At 35.0% G+C, this 24,155-nt stretch overlaps 1 protein-coding gene across 4 annotated transcripts in view; it reads right to left on the bottom strand.

The window, feature by feature from the left end:
• Positions 1–24,155, bottom strand: part of TEX29 (testis expressed 29) — a 109,208-nt gene that overhangs the window by 53,815 nt on the left and 31,238 nt on the right. For 3 of the 4 annotated variants that reach the window (XR_012487387.1, XR_012487386.1, XM_074297304.1), the window contains 2 exons: positions 23,841–23,953; positions 19,715–19,888 (listed from right to left, as the gene is read on the bottom strand). The exons of the other annotated variant lie outside the window; for it this stretch is intronic. Coding sequence is in view for 1 of the 3 variants with exons in the window: in XM_074297304.1 (XP_074153405.1) it covers positions 19,857–19,888; positions 23,841–23,953 (145 nt within the window). In the remaining 2 variants the exon portion in view is untranslated. Of the gene's footprint in view, positions 1–19,714; positions 19,889–23,840; positions 23,954–24,155 lie in introns of those variants that run through there. 4 annotated transcript variants of the gene reach the window in all.

Raw genomic sequence — 24,155 nt, 5'->3', positions numbered from 1 at the left:
TCTCCATCTGTCATTTACTGCTCTTGCCATAAAACCACCCAACATTTTGTCTTAAGCCTACAATTCCTTAATGATTGTCCTTTATGCCTGTTCTATTTCAGAGTTCCTCATTGGTTATATGTTGTATCTTTGTTCATCTCTAACCTGTTTCTCTCCTTTGGAGTCCGTGTCATATTCATTTTTATTTGTTGAAAAGCATCACTAAAGTTATTCACCACAGTTGTGAAAAAGATTCATTGCTAAACTAAGATCATGCAGGAATTCCCTGAGGATAGAGATCATTTGATTACAGTTCCAAAAGTGGAAAGTTACAGGAGAGAAAGGAGGAAGAGAAGATGGGAATAAGTGCATTGGTCAGGACAAAAGAGGTCAAGGTCCATTGATTCAGAGGGAATAACAGCAAGCAGGAAAGATAGAAAGAAAATGGACAGAATTGGATGCAAAGCATGATTCAATCTAGCTAACAATATGGAAAAGGCAGTGATTCAGATTTCCAGTTTATAAACACAGATGAATTAAAGAGATGCTTTTAACAGAGATTGGGAAGTTGGAAAAGAGAAAATTTAGGAGGAAATTGGTGAATTTCTTTTTAGACATGTTGAATTTAAAGTCCCACTCCTCGTCCATTTGGAGAAGTCCATTAGGCAATGAAGAGCAATTGTTAATTGAAGCCATAAGATGATGAAGATATTATCTTTTAAAAAATTAACAAAAGATGTTTAGATATTATAGTGTTATTTTTTTGTTTTATTTTTAAAATAATTATCTCCCTTTTCTATTCAAGGTAGGTCTAATAAATCTGTTTTCGTCTGAAGTCAACGTTTGAATATCCTTTATGAAAATGGGAAGGCATCAAAGATACAGTAAAATTAAAGAATGGGCAGGATCAGAGCTCTCCCATTAAGATGAAGGGACTCCAGTGCTTAACTCTTAATTCTCCACATGAGTTCTTCTAAATGAAGCTGTTAGGTCTCAGGAAAATCATATCTATGTGAAGGTACATGTTTTACTACATCTAAAAGGATCTATGGCCATAAAAGGACCCTAAGAACAATTTTTGGATGGCCCACTCTTCCTTTCAGAGATCAGACTACTTTAAGATCATCTGACAGCATATATATAGTACCAAGAAATCTTACCCAGACCAGCCTGCCCCTTATTGATTCCCCAGTCCTCATCTAAATCAGGCTGACTCCAGAGAGGACCCTAAGGATTCTGCACTACTCCAAGTTCAACCTGATTAACTTCATAGCCACATCTCAGAAGAGACTAACTTTCCAGTCCATCTTCAGATGACTGGATGCCTGAAGAGCTTTAAAGCCAAAAATCATTCCAAGACTGAAGTAGGACCCATCTCCATCATAGATTTAGAATTAGAGGTCATCAGATTAATACTATCATTCTCAAAAGGAGGACATTTAGAAAGTGTTCTTTTCTTGAAAATTATTTAATGTGTGAATTAACTGTCAGGTATAAAGATACTCTTCCATTCCTTCATTGCAAAAGAAATACTAAAAACCCAGAGAACTGACTTTCCCACATCTCACAGGTAGTCAGATCTAAAACCCAAACCCCAGTTCTCCAAAGTCCAATTCATTCTACTACATAAAGTTGCTTCTTTGGGGCTATGCTAATAACAGTCATACCCCTAACAGTCATACCCCTAGTTTGAAGCCATGACTGGATTCCTGCAAGGGGGAATTAGACATCTGTGAAATAACCTGCTCATTTGGTACTTTCTCAGGAAAGAAAGAGTGGGAGTGGAAGTAAATAGCTGTCAGTCACGTAGTTAGGCACTCTACTTCTTAAGTAAGATGCTCTCAAAATATTGCATAATGGCCTAAGGATTTAAACATTCCTTGGTGGTGAGAGTCATAAAATGGACCAGCCGCCTTCCAAAGGTGGGAAGAAGTAAGCCAGCTCAATATTGGTCCTCCCTCACTCAGGACATGTTATTTCTAATGGCCACTGGGAGGAGCCCTTCTACAAACCTTAGCTGCTTGAGTTTCAAAAACCTGGCAGAGGGCCTTCTCCAGGACTGAGTATTTATTAGCAAACTTGAGTTTTTACATTTTTTTTTTTTTTTTTTTTTACCAGGCGGGACTAAGAGAGTTTCAATAACCAAAAGAAGAATTCATCCCAGCTAGCACATTCCTACATCCATCCCCCGAACTAGCAAAATTACCAGGACAAGAGCAAGATGGAAGAGGTTGCCTCCACACCCAGGAACAACAGAGCCACAAAATAAATAAACATCCAAAATGAAAACGATTCCCTTTCCCAAGCCCAGGAAAATAGAAACCAGGCAGTTTCCCTTGGCCTATCTTATTAAAGATGAGATTGCATAACCAGCTGGGTTCTACCACTCCTTAGTTATGAATCATAACATTCTGTGAGAAGGTTTTTCTCTCACGGTCAGTAAGCAAACACAGGGACTGATGGTACTAATGCCAAAATGGGATACTAACTCATTGGAGAATCACTTTTTTTTTTTTTTTAAACAAACCAAAAAAAAAAAAAAAAATAGGGAATGTTGGTTAGATTTTTTTGGATCTTAGTTAAATAACATTTTGACCCTCATTTCCCCCCATTTGTGAAATAAATAGATTTTTTCCAACTCTAAATCTATGATCTTATCTTTAATTGAGGATTTAGAGGAGGCAGCCCCACCTAAAGATAAATCATTCGGGAGGGAGAATATAAGCTTTTACAGTTCCTTCTAATCAAAAGATTCTGGAATTCATAGATTTTTATTTTATCTTAAATTAAATTCCTAGAGTTGATTCTATCTACATACACAGAATCACCCAATTTCTCTGGTTTTGTGCTATTCAACAAAGCTCAGGTGGCAGCCAATCCCATAAAGGGCTCTCACTTTGGAGTCTCATGGACTAAATTCTATCTAGAACAGTGGCCTAAATGAGGGGATACAGCTTTTTAATCTCACATTTTCTGAGTTTTATGTCCAATTCTGGATTTCCAGGAGAATGTCTTAAATAAAGCATAGATTTGACTCATATCTAGGGTGTTTCCTAACAGGTAATTAAAGAGCATTTCCTCTTGAAAGTTATTTAATGTGTGAATTGTCAGGTGTAAAGATACTATTTAATTCCTTCATTGCAAAAGAAATACTTAAAACCCAAAAGACTCAAAATCTGAGATTGACAAATGTTTTCTCTCTCTCTCTCTCTCCATATACATATATATATATATAGTATGTTTGTATCATTCTATATGATATATATGTATACATATAATATATGTGTGTGTATTGGAGTATTTTCATTTTCAGTTGTGCCTGACTCTTTGTGGCGCCATTTGGGTTTTCTTGGCAAAGATACTAGAGTGATATGACATTTTCTTCTCCAGCTTATTTTTACAATTGAAGAAATGGAGACAAACAAAATTAGATGATTTGTCCACAGTCACACAGCTAGTAAGTAAGAGATCAGATTTAAACTCAGGAAGATGAGCTTCTAATTGTAGATATGTATATCATAATTCATTACAAAGGATTCACAGGCTCCCATAGGCAGAAATACAGGAGTCATTCAAAAGACTTAAATAGTCCATAAATAGATTTTTAAATACATTACTATGATGTAGAGAGCCATCTGCAAACAGACAAAAAAAAAAAAAAATCACAACATAGTATTTTTACCTTTTTGTTGTTTGTTTGCTTTTTTTTTTCTTTTTGCTCCGATTTTTGATTTGCACATGTTTAACCTATATCGGATTAAGGGAGAAGGGTGGGGGGAAAGGAGGGAGAAAATCTTTGGAGAAGATTTTGCAAGGGTGAATATTAAAAATTATCTTAGGATATATTTTGAAAGTAAAAAGCTATTAATTTTTTAATCCTATTACCCATCAGTAAATCAACTAGCATTTATTAAGTACCAAATATATGCCAGGTAATTGTCATGCTCTAAAAGGAGCTAAATTAGACTCCTAGGAGACCTGTGCAATTACTGTACAGATTTTACTTTCACCTCATCTGCTTACTATCAGAGCAGCAAGTGGAGAACCAGGTTTCCTTGGGCTTTTAGGTTGCAGAATAATCTTGTCAGTGATCATCAACCCCATCACAATTGAGGGAAACACCTCCCACTTCCAATCAGCTCTGTGACTCAAGAACTCTCAAACTCTCAAGCTAATAACAGAGCCACCCACCAAGCCTAGAAGTATGCTGCTTAGAATCATTTTTCAGATACTGGTAATCAAACTCAAAACTAGACCATCATATGGTAGTATTGCTTGTGCATATAACCTCGATAGCTAGAGAAAGCCCATTTCCTTCACTCCCAGACCTCTAAGGGAGAACTGTCCCAAGTGAAAGAAGGAAAGAGACAGAAACTTGGTCTTCAAAACTACTAGGTAGGCAGCTATTCTTGGCTCGGGCACCTGTAACCCTTGGCAAAATCTCTCCCCATACTTTCCCCACTCCCTCATCAGAGAGACAAAGGGACCAGTGAGAAGTCTCTAGTTGTGAATGCTCTTTAGTAAGGGTGTACAACACATCTGAGCGCATATGACCTCATTTTATGCTCATTCTCACACATCATGAATATTGCATTCAGATGTTTCCCGGTAGCCAGAATATTGCCTATATAATAGCAATAGCATCAGGCAAGATAACTAGAGATTTGAATGTTAGTCCTGGCTCTCTCACTCATTACCTATGATATTTTAGACAAGATTTTGAAATTTTCTTCATTTGTTCATTTGTTAAGTGAGAATTATATTTGCCCTGTTACCTCATAGGAGTGTTGTGATAATCATGTTCAGTATTTAAAATATTATGGTATATCTGTGTAGCATTTCAAAGTTTATAAAACACTTTTTTTGGCAAGGCAATTGGGATTAAGTGACTTGCCCAGAATCACACAGTTAGGAAATGTTAAGTTTCTTAGATCAAATTTAAACTCAGTTCCTCCTAATTTCAGGGCAGGTGCTCTATATACTGCACTATCTAGCTGCCTTAGTGACAAAGCATTTTTTCATTACCCATTGGACTGAAGTAGGGAGTTTGTGAAAACTGTTTGAAATGTGTTAAAATATTATCTTTATTTTTCTTTAGTAACCCTTTGTGTCATTTATCTGTTGATTTTCCAATTTACACATCACAGGAATCCCAAGAATTTAACATTTAGAATACTGACCTGACAGATTCTAATAGCTAGTACAATTCTAAAAGGATCTAAAAAACAATCCAAATTTTCAAAAGTGATTTTTTCTTTCTTTCTTACTGGTTGATTGAGTGCCCAGATAGAGTACTACAAGTAGGCTAATTATCAATGTAGAGGTGAGAAGGAAGAATTGTACTGCTAGAAACTGTTATTTTTAATAAATAAATGAATTACTCCTGATTAAAGTATAAAGAAAATGGTTCTTGTTATCAGAACCTCTAAGTAAAAACTGTTAATCATTAAACACATAATCCATATTCAATCATTTAGTCATCTATTCCAAAATTGCTTATTAAGCATTTCCATGTAATGAACTATGTTAGACCCTGGAAGAAATATGCTCAAAGAGCATGAGCTCAAGATGCTTATAACCTAGTAGGGAAAACAAGACATTACATATATATATATATATATATATATGCCTAGTAAGAGGTTTTTTGTTTTTGTTTTTGTTTTTTTTATTTTATTTGGTAGGTAATGAGGAACCAATGAAGATTTATAAGTAATGAAGGGACATGATACTCTTCACTGAGAAGACTGGCAGCAACATGTTAGACTAGAAGGGAAAGTGACTAGAGGCAGAAAAAAACAGGTGAGAAGCTAATAGTTAGAGGATAATTGAATCAGTCTTATTCTCTGTTTTTATAAATGAGGAGATGGATGGCAAGAGAGGTTAATGATGACTTGCTAAGGCTATACAGACAGTATGTAAAAGCTGTAACTCAAACCTTGTTCTTCTGCCTCCAAATCAAGAGCACTTTTAGTTCCATCTTGTGACCTTCCAAGTCCAGAATGTGAACTAAAGGAGTAACAGTGGGGATGGTTAGGAGGCAGTGAATGGGGGAATAAAATCCATGATAAATGACAACAGATTGTGGGGTAAAAGGGACAGAAGAAAAAGAGATAAATTTAAATGTATTAGTCTGCTAATTTGGAGAATAGAGATAGAAAAAAGAAAGTAAGGAAGAAGAACAAGTTTTGGGGAGTATGATGAGTTCAGTTTTAAACATTTTGAACATGAGATCCTCTAGAAGAATATCTACATAGAGGAGTCCAAAAGGCAAAAGGAAAACTGGATGAGGAAGCAAAATAAAGAAAAAAAGTTTAGACTAGAGTCATTGATGAGGAATTATCCATGTAGAGTTGATCACCGAAGTCCTAGTTGAAAAAATGCAATTAATTTTTTTTTAAATATGAATTTAAACTGAAAAGTTCAATTACAATTAGTTACAAAAGAATCCCTGCACAAGAAAGGGAAGATATTTTTAAATTTTATTTTTAAATGTTTATTGATATCTTTTGTTTTTATATCACTTTCACTTCTCAATATATGTCCCTTCACCTTGCCACACAGAGAGTCATCTCTTCTAGTAAAGAATGAAGAAAAAAGTTCAACAAAATTAATACATCAATCAAATCTTTGGCATAGTTCCAGATTGCTCTCCAGAATGGTTGGATTCTTTCACAACTCCACCAACAATGCATCAGTGTCCCAGTTTTCCCACAGCCCCTCCAACATTCATCATTATTTGTTCCTGTCATCTTAGCCAATATGACAGGTGTGTAGTGGTATCAGAGTTGTCTTAATTTACATTTCTCTGATCAATAGTGCATCAATGAAATCTTACAATAGATTAAGTACTCCATACTTTAGGCCCTCACCTTAGTAAAGAAGAGGAAGAAGTAGTCTGTCTTCTCTCTTCTTCAGGGTCAAATGTGACCATTATAATTACACAGTGTTCCATTTTGATTTGTTTTTGTTCTTTCCATTGACATTGTTATAGTCATTGTGTATATTGTCATGACTCTGCTTACTTCACTTTTCATCAAATAAATACATATAGGTATATAAACATGTGTGTGTGTGTGTGTAGCTTCTAATATATATCAGCTCTTTAAGGAACTTCAAGAGCAAGTGAGAAAGCATCCAGGTAAGATTTATATATTGCATGTCCACTCTCACAGTGGACTTATAAGTCCTATTTTTTAAAAAAATTTTTTAAATTTATTTTTTAATTATTTATTTATTTATTTTATTTATTATTTTAAAATTTAAATAAAATAGAAAGACAGAAAACAAAAATAAAACAAAACAAAACAAAGCAGAACATTGTGATGTACCCAGCAGAATGTCAGGGAGGATTCAAAATATAACAATGAAAACAATGAATTGCCAGCTCAGGAAAGAGTATATAATAGTAAATGAAATTATATTCTTGATATAGGTCCTATTTTTTATGGAAATTCAAAGGCAGAGAACCTTCTAACCATGTTAGCCAATATTCCTTTATTTCGGGCAGCCCAAGAAGCTCATTCTAAATATTATCAGGCTGCTGGAGCTTTACATTTGCAATTTAGGATAACATATCTATTACATAGCTTTAGACATACATAAATAGAGATGATATAGAAATGAACAGTCAGGAAAACAAATACACATTGACTACAGCAATCCAAACTCCTTTTAAAAGGGAGTTTTATATATGTGAGTGTGCATGCATGTGTGTATATATTATAGTTATATATAGGTATATAATGTGTCTATAGAATTTTATAGACATAGATATCTTCTAGGCCCTGGGGACACAGTGACAAAGGCAAAACTCTTCCTGCCCTCAAGTAGCTTGCAACCTAAATAGGAATTTTTTTTTAATATAAATTTTTTAAAAACCCCAAATGGTAGTGAGATATGCAATTTCATGATTTAGCAGACACCCAGATGAAAACATTTCCTCTATTATTGCAGATCAGAACTTTCTCCACAACTTACAGAAAGTTACCTAGAGCCTAGCTTCTTAAACTGTGATTTGTAATCCCAAATGGGGGTCTCCTAACTGAATAGGGGAGTTGTAAAATTATGATTTGTAACAGTCAATGTTTTATTTGCCTAACTATTTTGTATATATATCTGAGGTCATGTAAAAATTTCTCAGGCAAAAATGGGTTGCAAGTTGAAAAACTTAAAGAAGCCCTGACCTATTGAGAGGTTAAGTGATTTGCCCAGGATTATACATCCAGGGTGTCAGAAGTAGAACTTTAGTCAGGTCTTCCTGGGTCTGAGTTCAGATCTCTCTTTTCTACAAGGCAGCTGCCTCAATAAATGATATGACAAAGGGAGACACACCCACACAAAGGGACGGAGACAGAAAAATAACGTTTAGATAGTGCTTTAAGGTTCACAAAAACCTTTTATTATTATCCAATTTTATTTTAACAACAACTGTGGAAGATGGGTATAATCATTATCCCCATTTTATAGATATGGAAACTCATCCATAGATATAGTATAAGTATTTTATCAAGAGTCACACTTCTATGAAGTATCTGAGGTCAAGTATCTCTGATTAAAGTCTTCCTGACTCCAACTCTGTGCTCTATTCATTGTAGATGACATATAGAGAAACTAAACAGAGAGACATAAGCACACCTATATTCATATATACATTGATACAAGGCAATTTGGGGGATGCTGCTTTGATCAGAATGATCAGGACCTGGGATGAGCTATATTATTTGCTTCCTCTCTAACTACTTCTTTCATTTCTTGTCATTGTCATCCAAGCAATCTTTGTAGCCTTAGTGATTAAATTACTTCTTAGAGAGACAGTAATTTGATCTGAATAATAATACTGGCTTGGAGAATTCCATGAAATAAGAGAACTGCTAATATGTCAGGAAACTTCACAAGTAGCTTTGTTTTTCTTAGAAATTCTAATTGAGCCATCCTCATGGTCTAAAATGCTGCGGTTTTATTACTTGTGAGAGTTTCAAATTTAATATGTGATGATTGTTACAGCTTTCAGCTCCAAGAATATAATAGTTACTGCTTTCCATTCATCTTTCAGGTCCAGCTATGGTAAGTCAGATAGATAAGGCTTCAAGTACAGCTTTCTCTTGATAGATTAAGAAATGGAATTTGAGACTACATTTGCCCATTTATGAAACAAGAAGTCAGCCCTGTCTTATTTTGTGATCCCACAATGTCCTTTCATGCAATAGCATTCATGTTGGCGTGTATATTGCAACTTTTCTCTACCATCACCCCAGTCCTCACCAAGGAGACAGATGTTGGTATATATATTGCAACCCATCATCCCGGTCCTTGTTGACAGATGTTTCAGAGATTGAGTGAGTAATTTAATGAGGTCACTCAGAGGTATGTAAATAGCTATATATAAATTATAAATATATAAAATTATATGTATATGAATTATAATTTATGTTATATATAAATTATAAATATACACATATATATCTCAAGCTAGCATTTATATGGTACCTTAAGCTTTGCAAAGTACTTTGCAAATAACTACTTTTATTCTCACAACAAGGTACCATTTTACAGATAAGGAAACTGAGGCTGGGAGATAAAATTACTTAGCCAGGGTGAGAAAGTATCTGAGGCCATATTTGAATTCAGGTTTTACTAGACTATACATCTACACACTGAGAGCTCTTTTTTTCTTTTTTCTTAGGGAAGGTAAAATTATTATTACTCAATGGTGGTAGTGGGAGGGACAGATTAATAAAGAGAAAAATAATTATTTAAATTTTTTACTTATATCATATAGGAGAGTGACAATGGTAGATCATGATATGATTCCAAAAGAATTTCAATGAAATTATTTAAATTATACAGAACTAAAATAAGTTTATTTCTTCCTTCATATTCTCTGGTGTGAAGACACTATCACATGGCAAAAATTCAGTAAAAGATAGAATTAGAAGGGGAAGGAATATGTAGGGAAAGAGATTTCTTTTTTTAGGCCTTACTGAATTTAACACATCCTCCTGTAGGACATTAGTGATTCTTTGAACTTTCAGCATTACTGGGGAAGGGAGGAACCCCTACCAGCTTCCCTTCATTTCACCTGGAAATCTAACATGAAATTAAGGGCCAGAATGGCAGGGACAAGTTGTGGCACTCTCCAGCAAACAGTAAGATGATACGTATACTTTGTGGAAGTAAGTTTCTAGGTCACCTGTCTATGCAAAATAGTTAATCTCAGCTTGCAACCACAAAACTAGGGGATGTTTGATTACCTTAAAACTGGACAATTCATCATAATGATTTAGAGCTATTTATGGTGAAATAAAATCTATAATAAGAGAGGGTTCAAAAATGGTGGGGACGAGGAAGAGGTAAAGGATGTTAAGGGGAAATTATTGTACTATAAAAACAAAAGGCAATAATAAATCTTTGTTTAAAAATGAAATATCCATTAATAATAAGTCTGATATGTCATTTTATTGAAATAAAATAAGTACTTCTTGAGTCCAAGCCTTGAGCAATAGTAGTGGTTCTGTTTATGTTGATTCTTCATGGTCATCTCTGTATGTCCTCTTATAATAGTATGGCATATGCATTTTATCAGCCTATTCTTCCCCCAGTTTGCTAGCCATTGAGGGGTTCAAATGAAGCATGAGACTTAGTCCAAGCAGCAAGGAGCATTTTACAAAGCTCATTTAAGTAATTGTCATGCCAAACTGGCACTTAAATCAATTTCTGCAAGGGAAACACTTTTCATATTTGAAAATGGAATCACAGCATGTACTTCACTGGAAGGGAGCAGCGTTTTCCAGCTACAGCATCACTAAATTACAAATATCATCATCTGAAAGGCCACCTTTAATTGCTTATCTATATGTAACAGGGTCATGGAGCTCACTTGGATTTGTCCTCTTTTGTGAATCACAATGAATATTCTCTGCCTGTTTCCAGTCTGTCACATGGAAACTTGGGCGAGTTGACAGAAAGTACTACTTCCAGCCCATTTGAAGACACTTGTATTGTGTAATGACAAAGAATTCTATAATTGACTGCTGTGCTGGAAAAGCTGATGACTCTAAGGACATTTTTAAAAGTAATAGTTTCTGAATCTGGCCTCTTGGCTATGTCTCTCCAGAAAAATGTGACTCTATTGAAGAGTAAAGAAAGAAAAAAAAGTCCTTCTCTATTCTAATGTAATGGTGATTTCACCCATGTGACAGCTAATGCAAAAGGCCTTAATCAGGAAAGCTTGAGTCAGGAACCCTTTGTCTCTCTTAGTGTTTGTTCTTTCCTGACCCTGGGAGAACAAGTATCCTGAGACACAAGTGTCCAGGCAGCATTGGAATTTCAAATGATCTAGAAGTCTGTGAGTATGGTGGATTTTACTGATGAGAAGCAGTAGCCATTTACTGTCCAATAGACAAGCAACATGGGAAGTGGAAAAGTTGAATTCCCTAATTAGCTGTCAAGCTTTTTCAAAATTGACTTCAGAAAGGCCTGTCTAGGGCAGAGAGAGTACACCAGCCTCTATAGTCCTAACAGTGATTCTTCTATGATAGAAGACAATTTTTAAATTTTTGTTTTTAAAATTACTATGATTCTTAAGTCTATTCTTTATTTAAATATTTTAGTGGCCTTTCTATAGTATTTTATTTTTCCAAATATATGTAAAGATAGTTTTCAACATTTCTTTTTCTCTTTCTTTTTTTTATTGTATTCTTTCTTTTTTTTATTGCAGCAAGTTTATTTTTAATACTTTAGGAATCATGTTGGGAGAGAAAAATCAGAGCAAAAAGGAAAAACCACGGGAGAGATTAAAAAAAGAAAGAAAGAAAGAAAAAAGAAGTGAACATAGCATGGTCAGCATTTATTTTCTAAGAATTTGTGTTCTAAATTTTCTCTCTCCCTCTCTTAACTCACCCTCCCCAAGACAGCAAAGATTTTATTTAAGTTAAACATGTGCAATCCTTTTAAACTTATTTCCATATCTGTCTTTTTATGCAAGAAAAATCAGACCAAAAGGTAAAAACAAACTAACAAAAAGGTGAAAATACTATGATTTGATCAGTATTCAATCTCCATAATTCTGTCTCTGGATGCAGATAGTATTTATCATCCCAAGACTAATGAAATAGTCTTGAATCACCATATTGTTGAGCTAAGTCCATCACAGTTGATCATCACATAATCTTGTTGTTACTGTGTACCATGTTCTCTTGGTTCTGTTCACTTCAATCAGCATCAGTTCATTTAAATCTTTCCAGGCTTTTCTGAAATCAGCCTGCTTATCATTTCTTATAGAATAAGACTATTCCATTATATTCATATAGCATAATTTTTCAGCTATTCCCCAGTTGTTGGGCATTCAATTTGTTTCCAGTTCCTTGCCACTACAAAGAGAGCTGCTGCAAACATTTTTGGTTTTTTATTTATCTCTTTGGGATACAGATCTAGTAGACTGTTGGATCAAAGGATATGAAGAGTTTTATAACCCTTTGGGCACAGTTCCAAGTTGCTCTCCAGAATGGTGGATCAGTTCACAACTCCACCCATGATGCATTGTTGTCCCAATTTTCCCACATTCCTTCCAACAGTTATCATTTTTTCCTCTCATCTTAGCTAATCTGAGAGGTATGAAGTATCTACCTAAATCTTGTAGCACGCAGTTGGGTACTACATGGTAGTGAGTCTTGGAAGGCTTCTTGGAGGACACACCTGATACAGACCTTGAAGAAAAGGTTTCCTACATTTGGTGCTGCAGGAGTAGTCCCCCTAGGTATAGAGGGAAATATTTACACAAATACATAGAAATGGAGGAGGGATGGAGGATGCTTGAGGGTTCACTGCTCCTTCCCAGATCCTGGTAGGTGCAACTGAGGGGAACCTCTTTTACTTCTTTATATGACAAGGTGAACACTTCTGTGGGAAATAGAGACAGTAGTAATTGATCAGCTAAGGGGGCAGAGGGAGGGAAACTGTGATATGCACACATCAAGGCACAGAGCAGAGTTGAGCAGGCTTTGCCTCTATGGACTTTGGATCTGAAGAACATGCAACCCAAGGGAGTTGATGAATTACCAGAAAGAGTCATGCCCAACTTTTATGGCCCAATTTGAGATTTTCTTGGCAAAGAAACAAGTGATTTCCTTTTCCAGCTCATTTTACAGATCAATTACCAAGAAAAAAACTTATCATGAGGGAAAAGAGGGCTCTGAACAGAAGCTGGGGGAATATTTATGGTATAAAATGAATAATGGGCTGGCAAAAAAAGACTAAGGGAGAAGGAAAATCAATAGTCAATTTTCTAATCTTTAAAATGGGAATAATAATGGTATCTATCTCCCAGGACTATTGTGAAGATGAGAGGGCAACCCAGAAGAGACTATCCAAAAGATGTTTCAAGAAGGATGAGGTTTGGAAAAGACCATCATATTTGGCAACTAAGTGCTCACTTGTAATTTTAGGAGAGGAAAGTTTCAATTAAATGATGAAGCTGAAAGCCAGACTACAAAGAGCTAGTCACTTTTTATACTTATTACAATTAGAAAAAAATGATTATTGTAAATTAAATAGCATAATATACCATAGCAATTTTAAATACAGTCACCAGATTTTTAAAAAAAAACAATGAATCTGGTGAATCCTCTTTCATTTGCATATTCTTTTCTCAAGGGTATGTATCAAATTCAAGCAGTCTTAATTCCAAAAAAATAATTTTTCCCATTGAGATACAAACAAGAAATACATCAAATATTTAGTGCTATTACTTTAGTCAATCAGAACAGTTTCAAATTGCACTTCTGACCCCAGTAATGTGATTGATCATGGGCAAATGAAGTCTCAACTTCACCATTTGCAAAATCAGATTAATAATATCTATAATAACCTTTCTTACATAGTAATTTTGAGGCATAAATCAGATAATATATGTAGAGCATTTTTTAGCAAACTTTAAAGTGCTACTTAAATAGCAATTACAATTATTATTCAAACCACCAAAGGAAAAAGAAGGCATACTAATGAATTCTGATAGCAAGATTGTAGATAAACTTTTTCTCCATTCCCTTCAAACTTTATAAGTTTCAAAATACATTCATTTCCCTAAAAGAAGAGGCCATGACTCACCTTATTTCTCCATTCTTCCAAGAGGCCCAAGTTCATAGAGAAGCTAAATTTTCCAACATGATGAGCTCAAAGGTAGTGCCAGAAACAAAGTACATTTAAGGACAGGAAGAACCATAGCTTGTGTTTACTTACAAAGAGCTGTGTCCAACTCTTTGTGACCCCATTTGGGGTTTTCTTGGAAAAGAACCTAGAGTGATTTGCCATTTCCTTCTCGAGTTCATTTTACATATGAGGAAATTGAGGCAAACAGGGTTAAATGACTTATCCAGGTTCACACAGTTAGCAAGTGTCTAAGGTTGGATTTAAACTCAGGAAGATGAGTGTTCCTAACAGCTAGTAAATATCTGAGGTCAGATTTGAACTCAAGTCTTGCTAAATCCAGACCAAGTCCTCTATCCACTGTTACCACCTACTGCTATATAAGTATATACTTCAAGAGAATGTAAGGTCCTTGAGACAAGAACCAAAAGGGAATTTGTCTTTGTAGCCTTAGCACCTAGTACACAATAGCCTATAAATGCTTTTGTATTGAAGGAACTGTCCCCTGAAGCTGGAGATATTTACTACTAACTAGAGGTCAGTCACTAAGATACTGTAGGTTCATTGCTAGCTGTACATATTGACTTTTAAAAAGATAAATACTTCCAGGTAAATATTGCAAATATTTCTTTTCCCCTCTTCTCTTTCTCTTCTCTCTTCAGCTACAGCTCTACTTTGCTTGTCTGCCTTATTACCTGGACAAGAAACCATTCCCTGAACAACTTAACCCCTTCTCCTTCTAACTTCCCAATCTGAGACCCTGCTGTTATAAGTAGTGATTATCCTATTTGCTCACCACATCTAGGCCCACTTTCAGCTACTTCATATCAAGGCTCTCTGACCACCTGCTTTGTTAATGTGTATGTATTCTAATATCTCCCTCTCTAATATCATCTCCACAGTCCTTCTTTCTCTTCCTGGAGCCATCACTCAATTAACTCCTTCATGATTCCTAAAAAGGATGGCTCCACTCATTATCTGTGTAATTATCCAAAATAAAGTGCCTATAGCAGAGCCAAGACAGGGACTCACCTGAGCTCTTTCCCAAACCTCTCCAGATACCTTTAAGTGACTCTAACCAAATTCTAGAGCAACAGAATCCACAAAAAGTTGGAGTGAAATAATTTCCCAGCCCATGACAACTTGAAAAAGCAAAAGAAAAGGTCTTTAGCAACAAGATAAAAGATAGTCCAGCCTGCTGCACTCCAGGAAACTGGCAGCAGGCTTAAGGAATCAGTAACAGCAATCAGTGGTTTCCAGACATCTAAATGCATAGATCAGATGGTAAGGATTTAAGATAATTGATCAGAAGGAGATCTACAAGAGTCCCCTTGCTGACACCAGGGGTAGGACTGTATTGCATTGTCTATACTTGCATCTGGGTTGCAGTCCTGTGTCTTATTCCCAGAACACTCATACAGCAGGGTTTGTAGCCATAGGAGAATACAGATTCTGGTCACAGTTCTGAGGCTGAAAAGAGTGCACATTACAGGGGTGTAGTGAACATATCTCTCCCAAAAATCATACCATATTGGAAGTGCCAAAAACTTACAGATCTCCAGATTTATATGTGAAAACAGCTGCACACACACACACACACACACACACACACACACACACACACACACACACACATGAAGCTTGGGACAGTGCCCCCATTTAGGAAGCAGAGTCCTACTTCATATAGTTAAAAGTCAAAAAATAAGCTGGAAAATGTGCAAACAAAAAAAAATTCTGACCATAGAAAGTTACTATGGTAACAAGGAAAATCAAAACACACGCTCAATATTAGATAACAAAGTCAAAATTCCTGAATCCAAAGTCTTAAAAGAAAAATATGAATTGGTCTCAGACCATGGAAGAATTCAAAAAAGGATTTTAAAAATTAAATAAGAGAGGTAGAGGAAAAATTAGGGAGAGAAATGAGAGTGATACAATAAAAGAGTCAGCTTGGTAAAGGAAGTACAAAAATATTGAAGAAAAGAACACTTTTAAAAACATAGTAAGTCAAATTATAAGAGACAAAAAAACCCAAGAAACAAAAAAATTTTTAAAATGAAAAAAAATATTAGAAAATTTGAAATATTTCATTGGAAAAATAACTAACTGGAAAATAGATCCAGGAGAGAAAATTTAAGAATTATTGGATAACCTAAAAGTTATGCTCAGAGAAAAGAGCTTAGATATCATCTTTCAAGAAATTATCAAGGAAAATTGTTCTGATATTCTAGAACCAGAAGATAATATAGAAAGTGAAAGAATCCATTGATCTCAAAGTGAAAGAATCCACTGATCTCCTGAGTGTGATCCCAAAATGAAAACTCCCAGGTATATTATAGCCAATTCCCAGATTTCCAAGATTAAGGAGAAAATACTGCAAGCAGTCAAAAATAAGCAATTGGGAATTATGCCCAAAGGGCTATAAAACTGTGTATACTCTCTGACCCAGCATTAACACAATAAGAATGTGTGATGATCAATTATGAAAAATTTGGCTCTTCTTAGTAGTTCAGTGATCCAAGGGAATCCCAATAGACTTTGGAGAGAAAACCCTATCTACATTTAGAAAAAGAACTATGGAGATTGAAAGCAAATTAACACATGCTATGTTTACTTCTTTTTTCTATTTTTTTCCTCTCCTGTGGTTTTTCCCTTTTGTTCTGATTTTTTTTCCTCCCAACATGATTCATAAAGCAATTTGTATTTATAAAAATAAATAAAATTTAAAAATAAATTAAAATATCATGGAACCATAGGTTAGGATTACACAAGATTTAGCAGCTTCTACGTTAAAGGACTGGAGATCTTGGAATATGATATACCAAATATCAAAAGAATTACCTACCCAGCAAAACTGAGTATAATCCTTTAGGGGGAAAAATGGATAGTCAATTAAATAGAGGTGTTTCATGTATTGCTGATGAAAAGACCAAAGCTGAATAGAAAATTTTACTTTCAAATACAAGAAAGAAAAGAAACCTAAAAAGGTAAACATAAAAGAGAAATCATAAGGAATTTGCTAAAGCTAAACTATATTTCTTGGTGGGAAAATGATATTTATAATTCCTAAAAACTTCATTATTAGGGCAGTCAGAAGAAGTATGCATAGAAAACAGAGGTGTGAGTCGAATGTGATGGTATTTCTTTTTTAAAATTAATAGATGGGAAAGGGAGAGGTAAAGTGGGATGAATTATCTGACATAAAAGAGGTCTGAAACAGATTTTACAGTGGAGACAAAAATGGGGAAATTATGGAGGTGAGCATATGAACCTTACTCTCAAAAGAATTGATTCAAAGAGAGAATAATATATACACTCAGCTGGGTGTAGAAATCTATCTTATATAGGAAAATAGGAAGGGAAAGCAATAAGAAAAGGGAGAGGGAACTGATAGAAGTGAAGGAAGTTTAAGGGAGGTTAAAAACTCAGAAGCAAAAACTCTTTTGAAAATGGACAAAGGTAAAAGAGAGTTGGATAAACATAGATATAAAGTGGATGGAAATACATGATTGGTAATCATTAATAAAAAATTATAATGAATTTCTCTGATAAAGACCATTTCTGAACACATAGAAATTCTTTTGAGAGTAAGATTCATATGCATTTGACCCAGCAATCTCATTACTAGATCTGTATCCCAAAGAAATAAAAAACAAAAAGGAGGACACTTATGTGTACAAAACTATTTATAGCCATTCTTTTAGTTGTGGCAAAAAATTGGAAATTGAGGGGATACCTATCCATTGGGGAATGTCTGAACAAGTTGTTGCATATGATTTTGTCGGAATATTATTGTGCTTTAAGAAGTAATGAGCAGGATGCTCTCAGAAAAACATGCAAATACATAAACTGATATGAAGTTAAATGAGAACAAGAGAATATTATACACAATAACAGTAATGTTGTATGATGATTTACTATTGAAAAACTTAGATGTTCTCAGCAATACAATGATCAAAGACAATAGTATTGGACTTACAATGAAAGGTCCTGTCCATCTTCAGAGAAAGAACTGACAAGAGCATGAATTCAGATCAAAGCCATTTTTCTTTGTGTTTATTTTTTAAATCTGTTTTCTCTTTCACAGGATGACTTAGAGAGAAATGTGTTTTGCATGATTGTACATGTATAAACCATGTCAAATTGCTTTCTTTCTCAGAAGGGGAAAGAGGATGGAAGGAAATAAGATATGATTTTATTTCATGTTAATAACCACTTGTTGCATTAGGAGTAATGTTTTCCCTTCCTATTTGCTCATTCAGAAACCAGCCTCTATAGATTGTTCAGTCTTTAAAGGACTTCTGATGGATGACTGCCCACATCCTACTTGCTTTTTGATCTTGGATGATTCCCCACCATACTAGAAGACCTTATAAATAGAAAGATCTTGCCATTAGGAAATGAGTTGCTATTCTTGGAACCTTCCAATAGAATTTAGAGTGATCAAGCTTATAAAGTAGAAAACCAACCAGGATTGTTGTTTGTCCTTCATTCTGGAAAAAAATCATACCATCAGGAAGGTGATGACATGAGGTGTAAGGGGACTGGATCTAAGTGAGGGAAGATTATGCAGTTACTAATCTCACTTTCTCCTACAGAACTTTCAGTCCCACTGGCAAGAAAGAGATCAGGATCATGAAAGGCAGCCCGAATGCAGAGGGAGGTGTCGGTCTTTTCAAGCTAAGGTCTTTCCTTGGTCTTGGTTTGATTTGAGACAATTATGATGATTAAAGCTGAGGTAGTTTATTCTTTGTTCTTGAAAAGGACTATGGCTTCAGGAAGATAATACCAATGCCTGGCAAGTGGATTGGATTTAAGACTACCATCAAGGTCTCCCACAGCACTGGGGGCTATCTCCAGTTATCTTGCCACTAGATCCAGATGGCTCCAGAAGAGAAAGTAAAGCTGCTTATTTTGCACAGCCCTCCCTTGTATTCAATATATTTGCAAGTTATGACATCACCTTCCTGATATCATGGTCCTCTTAAAACCAACCAGAGTAGTCCAGATAGAGTTGGATTGTTTTGTCCAGATTACTCAAAGTAGTCATATTCTTAGCAGGAGCTGAAGACTTTTTGACCATGTCCTCATTAATATGTCTACCCCTCATTTATTGCTAATTAATTAGAGTTGATTTTCAGTCTCAGGTAAGCATTCAATGTTCAGGAGAAATGGGGTCTTTAGTTTATGAGAAAATCACTGACCTCAATCCATTAACTTTTAGTTATCCATAATTAATAAATTTATTACTAATTATCCAGAAATTATCTCTCAGACTTTTCATTTGTCACACTCAACCCCAGACACACAATACGCACTTGATATTTTTTCAGTTCTCTTTCTTTCCCTTTCCTTCTTTGTTTCTCTCTCCCTTTTTGCCTCCCTCTTTCATCCCTCTCCCTCTCCTCCCTTTCCCTTTCCCCATTCCTCTCTTCTTCTCCCTCTCTTTCTCCTTCTCCATCTCTCTCCATCTCTCTCCCTCTCCCTTTCTTTATTCCCTCCTACCACATATATATATATATATATATGTATATATATATATATATATATACACACATACATAGAATTGAATAAGAAAATGCAACGCAGAAAGCACTTTGGAAAATATCATTTATATTCTTTTTCCAGATAAAATGGAAGCTTCATCATATAAAATAACGGAACCTGAGTTGCCCAAGAAATTGTTCCTTAATCATCGCTACTGGTTATTTCCTCCTTGATTTTATCATGTTTCTTTATTCCAACCCTTCTTCATTAATCGGCATAACTAGATGATGACAAAAAAGAAGCAAAGGCAATTTTCAGTCACAATAATCAGCAAACCAAGATATCACAAAGTCTAAGAAATATCTCTATATGCCAACATACAGGCAAATATTTCATTAACCAAGTAATTATATGATCAGTGCTATTGAGAAACCTGATGGATCTTACTTCGTGCAAACCTGGAATATCACCACATTTTTTTTGTGAAATCTGATTAGGTTCTTTTTCCCTTCTCTATACTCCTCTCCGACTGAGACATAATCCTATATGAGCTAGGGGAATGGTGACAAAAGGTTTAGGTGGTGATTGCTTTTTAATTGGGATCATTAAACCAACTAATTTCTTTCATTTCTCTCAATTTCTTTCAGTCACTGCTGCCTATATAACAGTTTGCAGAAGTTTCCCTGTGAGTATGGGATAGACACGAGTATTTAGGGCACAGGAGAAATGTCAGAACATGTTTACTGTCCCTATATTAACAAAGACCTTGGTCCATTACACTGTAGAATAGATGTAAAAATAGCTGTGATAATAAAACTTTTTTTTATTTAGCGATTTAAAGTTTGCAAAGTACCTTACAGATAAGAGTTTAGTGCATTATCCAGGGTCATACAACTAGTAAATGTATATAAGATCAGATTTGAAATTAGGTCTCCCTAACTCTAAACAGCACTTCAGCCATTCAACAGTCTAGCTGCCTCTAGAAGGGGACATGATAAATATAATTCCCTTTTTATAGAAGAGGAAATTGTATTTAGAGAATTTGTATTTTTTTCCCAGGATCACTTAGAGTCAACAGTAGGATCTGAATGCAGGCCTTCCTGGACTCTATCTGCTAGTCATTAAGAATGTCTTTTGCTTAAGACACCAAGATTATATTGGGAATGCTTCTGACTCTGTATCCCAAAGGGTCATGATTACTTAATTGGGACAGAGCTATTTGATGGGAACCATGATCTGCAAGTCAAGAACTTAGTATTTTGTGGTTGACTGGAAGTAAAAAAAAGAAAGTTATTATATTAGGCCAGCTAAAGAGGCTGTAGAATCTGTCTAGAGGGACAGTGAAGGCTGTCTTGACGATGGAAGCTGGCTGGCTGACGGTTTGGCTATGGAAGCAGTAGCACTGGTTGCAATAAGTTAGAGGTTGGTAATTAGAAGACTAAATTGGAGTCCTCCGTTTCTAGGATTCCTGAAGAAATCTATACTTTGGGACAATGGCTATGTTAGAAAGTGACTGGAGGGATGTTTTAGAAGAGCAACAAGAAAAGAATGTTAAAAGTGTACAGTTACACTGGAAATTACACTGATCCTACAAAAAAAAAAAAAAAAAAGCAGATCATCCTCCCCTCAAAATTGAGCTCCTGAAGTCCCTTTAAGATGTAAATAAGATTCTAAAGATTATAAGTGTGAAGGATTTGGGGGCTGGGTGGGAGAAGGGGAAGGATGTCACATGAAGTACAAATATGCACTAATAAAAATACGCTAAAAATATACACTAAAGAGTCATTCCCGAACATGAAGCATTTTAGAAAGAAGGGAGGATCTCAACTCAGTGAAAGTCTCATTTAATTAAGGTCTAGTATAACTAGGAACATTTTGCTAGTAGGGAAGATGAGGACCTTTTCTGAGAGATAGAGACAAAGGCAGAATAAACTGATCTAGGGGAAAAAGTACCTCATTAAGGAATCCAGCTATGTGTGTATCTCTATGCATTCTAGGAAACAGGGTACTTACCAGTTTCAAACCTTCTTCACTAGACAAAATGCTTTCAAGTGAGTACCATTATAATAACATTCATTTTAGTTGATGCATACTTGGGTAATGAAGTCATTTTGGTGCAGAGCTATAAATGAGATAGGGGATGGAGGTAAAGATCTAGGACAAGGTCTGTAAGGTGCTATTTGTAAGAGGTAGTTAAGGACACTGGAAATTCCAGAAGCAAGATCAAATTAGAAAGTAGAGATGAGGGGAAGGAGCCAAGGTCATGAATATCAGAATGCAAGTGATTACTATCCACCATGCCTCCTCCAACCTTTGATTGTAATTGTAAAGAGTCCCTCCTCCCTCTCCTGGCAGGTCCAGAAGCAGAGTTTAAAACAGGTAATTTTAGAAGTCATCTACTGCTAATCCATTGATAATGGTAAAGTTAAAGCCCAGAGTCAAAACCAGTACACAGGATGAGAGGGTGGTATGGTCAGTAGCTTCCCTAGAAAATGCCATGAATTACCATAGTAACATCAAGAAAGGAAAGGTTTATGCTAAGCCATGGAGCTACATGATTTTCTCTCCAAACAGAGACTAGTAGAGAAATGTTCTGCAACCATACTGGTACTCTTGCCATTATCCTCTGTTGCTATTAATTAAAATATTTTACTTTTCTTACCACAAGAAGTCAACAGCTAAAGGGAAGAAAGCATTTTTAGTACATGGGGGCAGAGATAATGAGATTTTGAATCCTGAAGTAAAAGTAAAGGTGAAATTTCCCAATCACGATAAGAAACTTCCCCACGTGTTTAACCAGCTCATATGGTGATGACAAAAATATAGAATCAAATGAGATAACATTGTAAAGGGATTTGAAAACCTTAAAGTTTTAAACAAATGTCAATCATTATTATTTCTAAGATATAAGGATACAAAAGAAAATTATCCCAGATGAAATATAATAAGTGCAATACTCTCCTAAGGAAATATATTCTCCTAGAGACACTATTAAATTAGTGAAATTTGTCAAAATTCATTTCTTAAAAGTGTTTTTTATGTACCAATCACAGACATTTCTAGAATTCCATGTAAGCCCAGTATCCCTCAGAAGTATAATTCAATATATTTTGCTAATAGGAGAATAGTTTTACTTAAAAATTCCTGAGCATAAGGAAGTTTTCAGGTCTTTGTCAACAAAGTTTTCATTTGAACTTAAGCTACATATAATGACTGTTATGTCATTTGTGTGTTTTCCTCCTCATTTTTAAAAAAGTCATGGAGGAGGAAAGATGAAGGGTTTCTTTTCCTCATGGTATTTATCCCTTTGACAAGTCACTGGAGTTAATGAAGCAAAAAATTCTTTCAAAGCCTTCAAAGAATTCTTAAAATAGTTGTGGAAAACCCATCTACTCAAACTCAAATGAAGAATACTTAATTACTCCATACCATTCATTGTACTTGTCAACCACACTAATAAATCCAGAAGGAAAGGGTCAATTTATGTTAAAAGGAAAGGTGCGAGAAGGAATTGTACATATATTGTGTTTATATAAAAACTAATATTTGTGGTTTGCTTTTCTACTTACTATTTCATTTCTGATCAAAATTAAAACTCAGAGGAAAAATGTAAAGGAGTTTCAAGCATTGGAGAGGGACTTGAGAGATACAGCCAGTAAGGATCCTATGAACACTGAAATTCTAGGTCTCTATGATTTATGTGTGGCTGGCTTTAGTACCTTCTTCTTCAGCCTTCTCATGATTCAGTTTCTCACTAGTACTTGTCAGTTTTTTCTTCTCTTGGTTCAGTGATAGATAGATAGATAGATAGATAGATAGATAGAGAGAGAGAGAGAGAGAGAGAGAGATTTAGATCTCTATCTATATCTAGATATATCTAGATATAGATATAGATATATAGTCATCAAAAAGGGTTTTACAGCAAGGGATAGAAGAGAAGTATATAAAAGTTGAAAGTAGCATTTACCTTTTAAAATCAAAGACTATGAATTTAGGAGAGGGAGGTACCAATTAGGTCAACTCAACTAACAAACAGAATCATCATGTTTGTTTAAAGACCCATAAAATCTATTGGACTGTTCTTTCATCTATTTCATTTCTGATCATGGTGTCTACCACTCATAGGCAGTATTGTAATAAAGATTCATGTTTTGGGAAGGGATTTGAGCTATATTACCTTTCGGAAGGTAAGGACCTAGGATTCTAGAACTCTATATAAAGTAATTTAGTACCTTCTTCATCAGATACCTCACGATTCATTGGGATAATCTCAGGCCTCAATTTGTTCTTCCTTTGATGTGATCCATACTTTTGAGTTGGTTTTTTATTTCTTCCCTGTACAACACTGATAAAAATAGCATTAAACTAAAGAATATTTGAATTTCAATCATAGAAATCAGATATCAGTAATCTTGGGTTACCAATAAATTCCCTCATTATTTATTGTACAAATAAATAAATAAAATGACCTTTTTTTCTCATTAGAATCTTTAAACAATCAGAGTAATGCCAACAGCATGATAATGGAAAGGTCACCAGTTGAGAAT

Source organism: Sminthopsis crassicaudata, chromosome 3, assembly GCF_048593235.1.
Source record: "Sminthopsis crassicaudata isolate SCR6 chromosome 3, ASM4859323v1, whole genome shotgun sequence".
NCBI lineage: Eukaryota > Metazoa > Chordata > Mammalia > Dasyuromorphia > Dasyuridae > Sminthopsis > Sminthopsis crassicaudata.
Note: the sequence above shows the minus strand (reverse complement) of the source record. Positions and strands in the feature narration are given on the sequence as shown.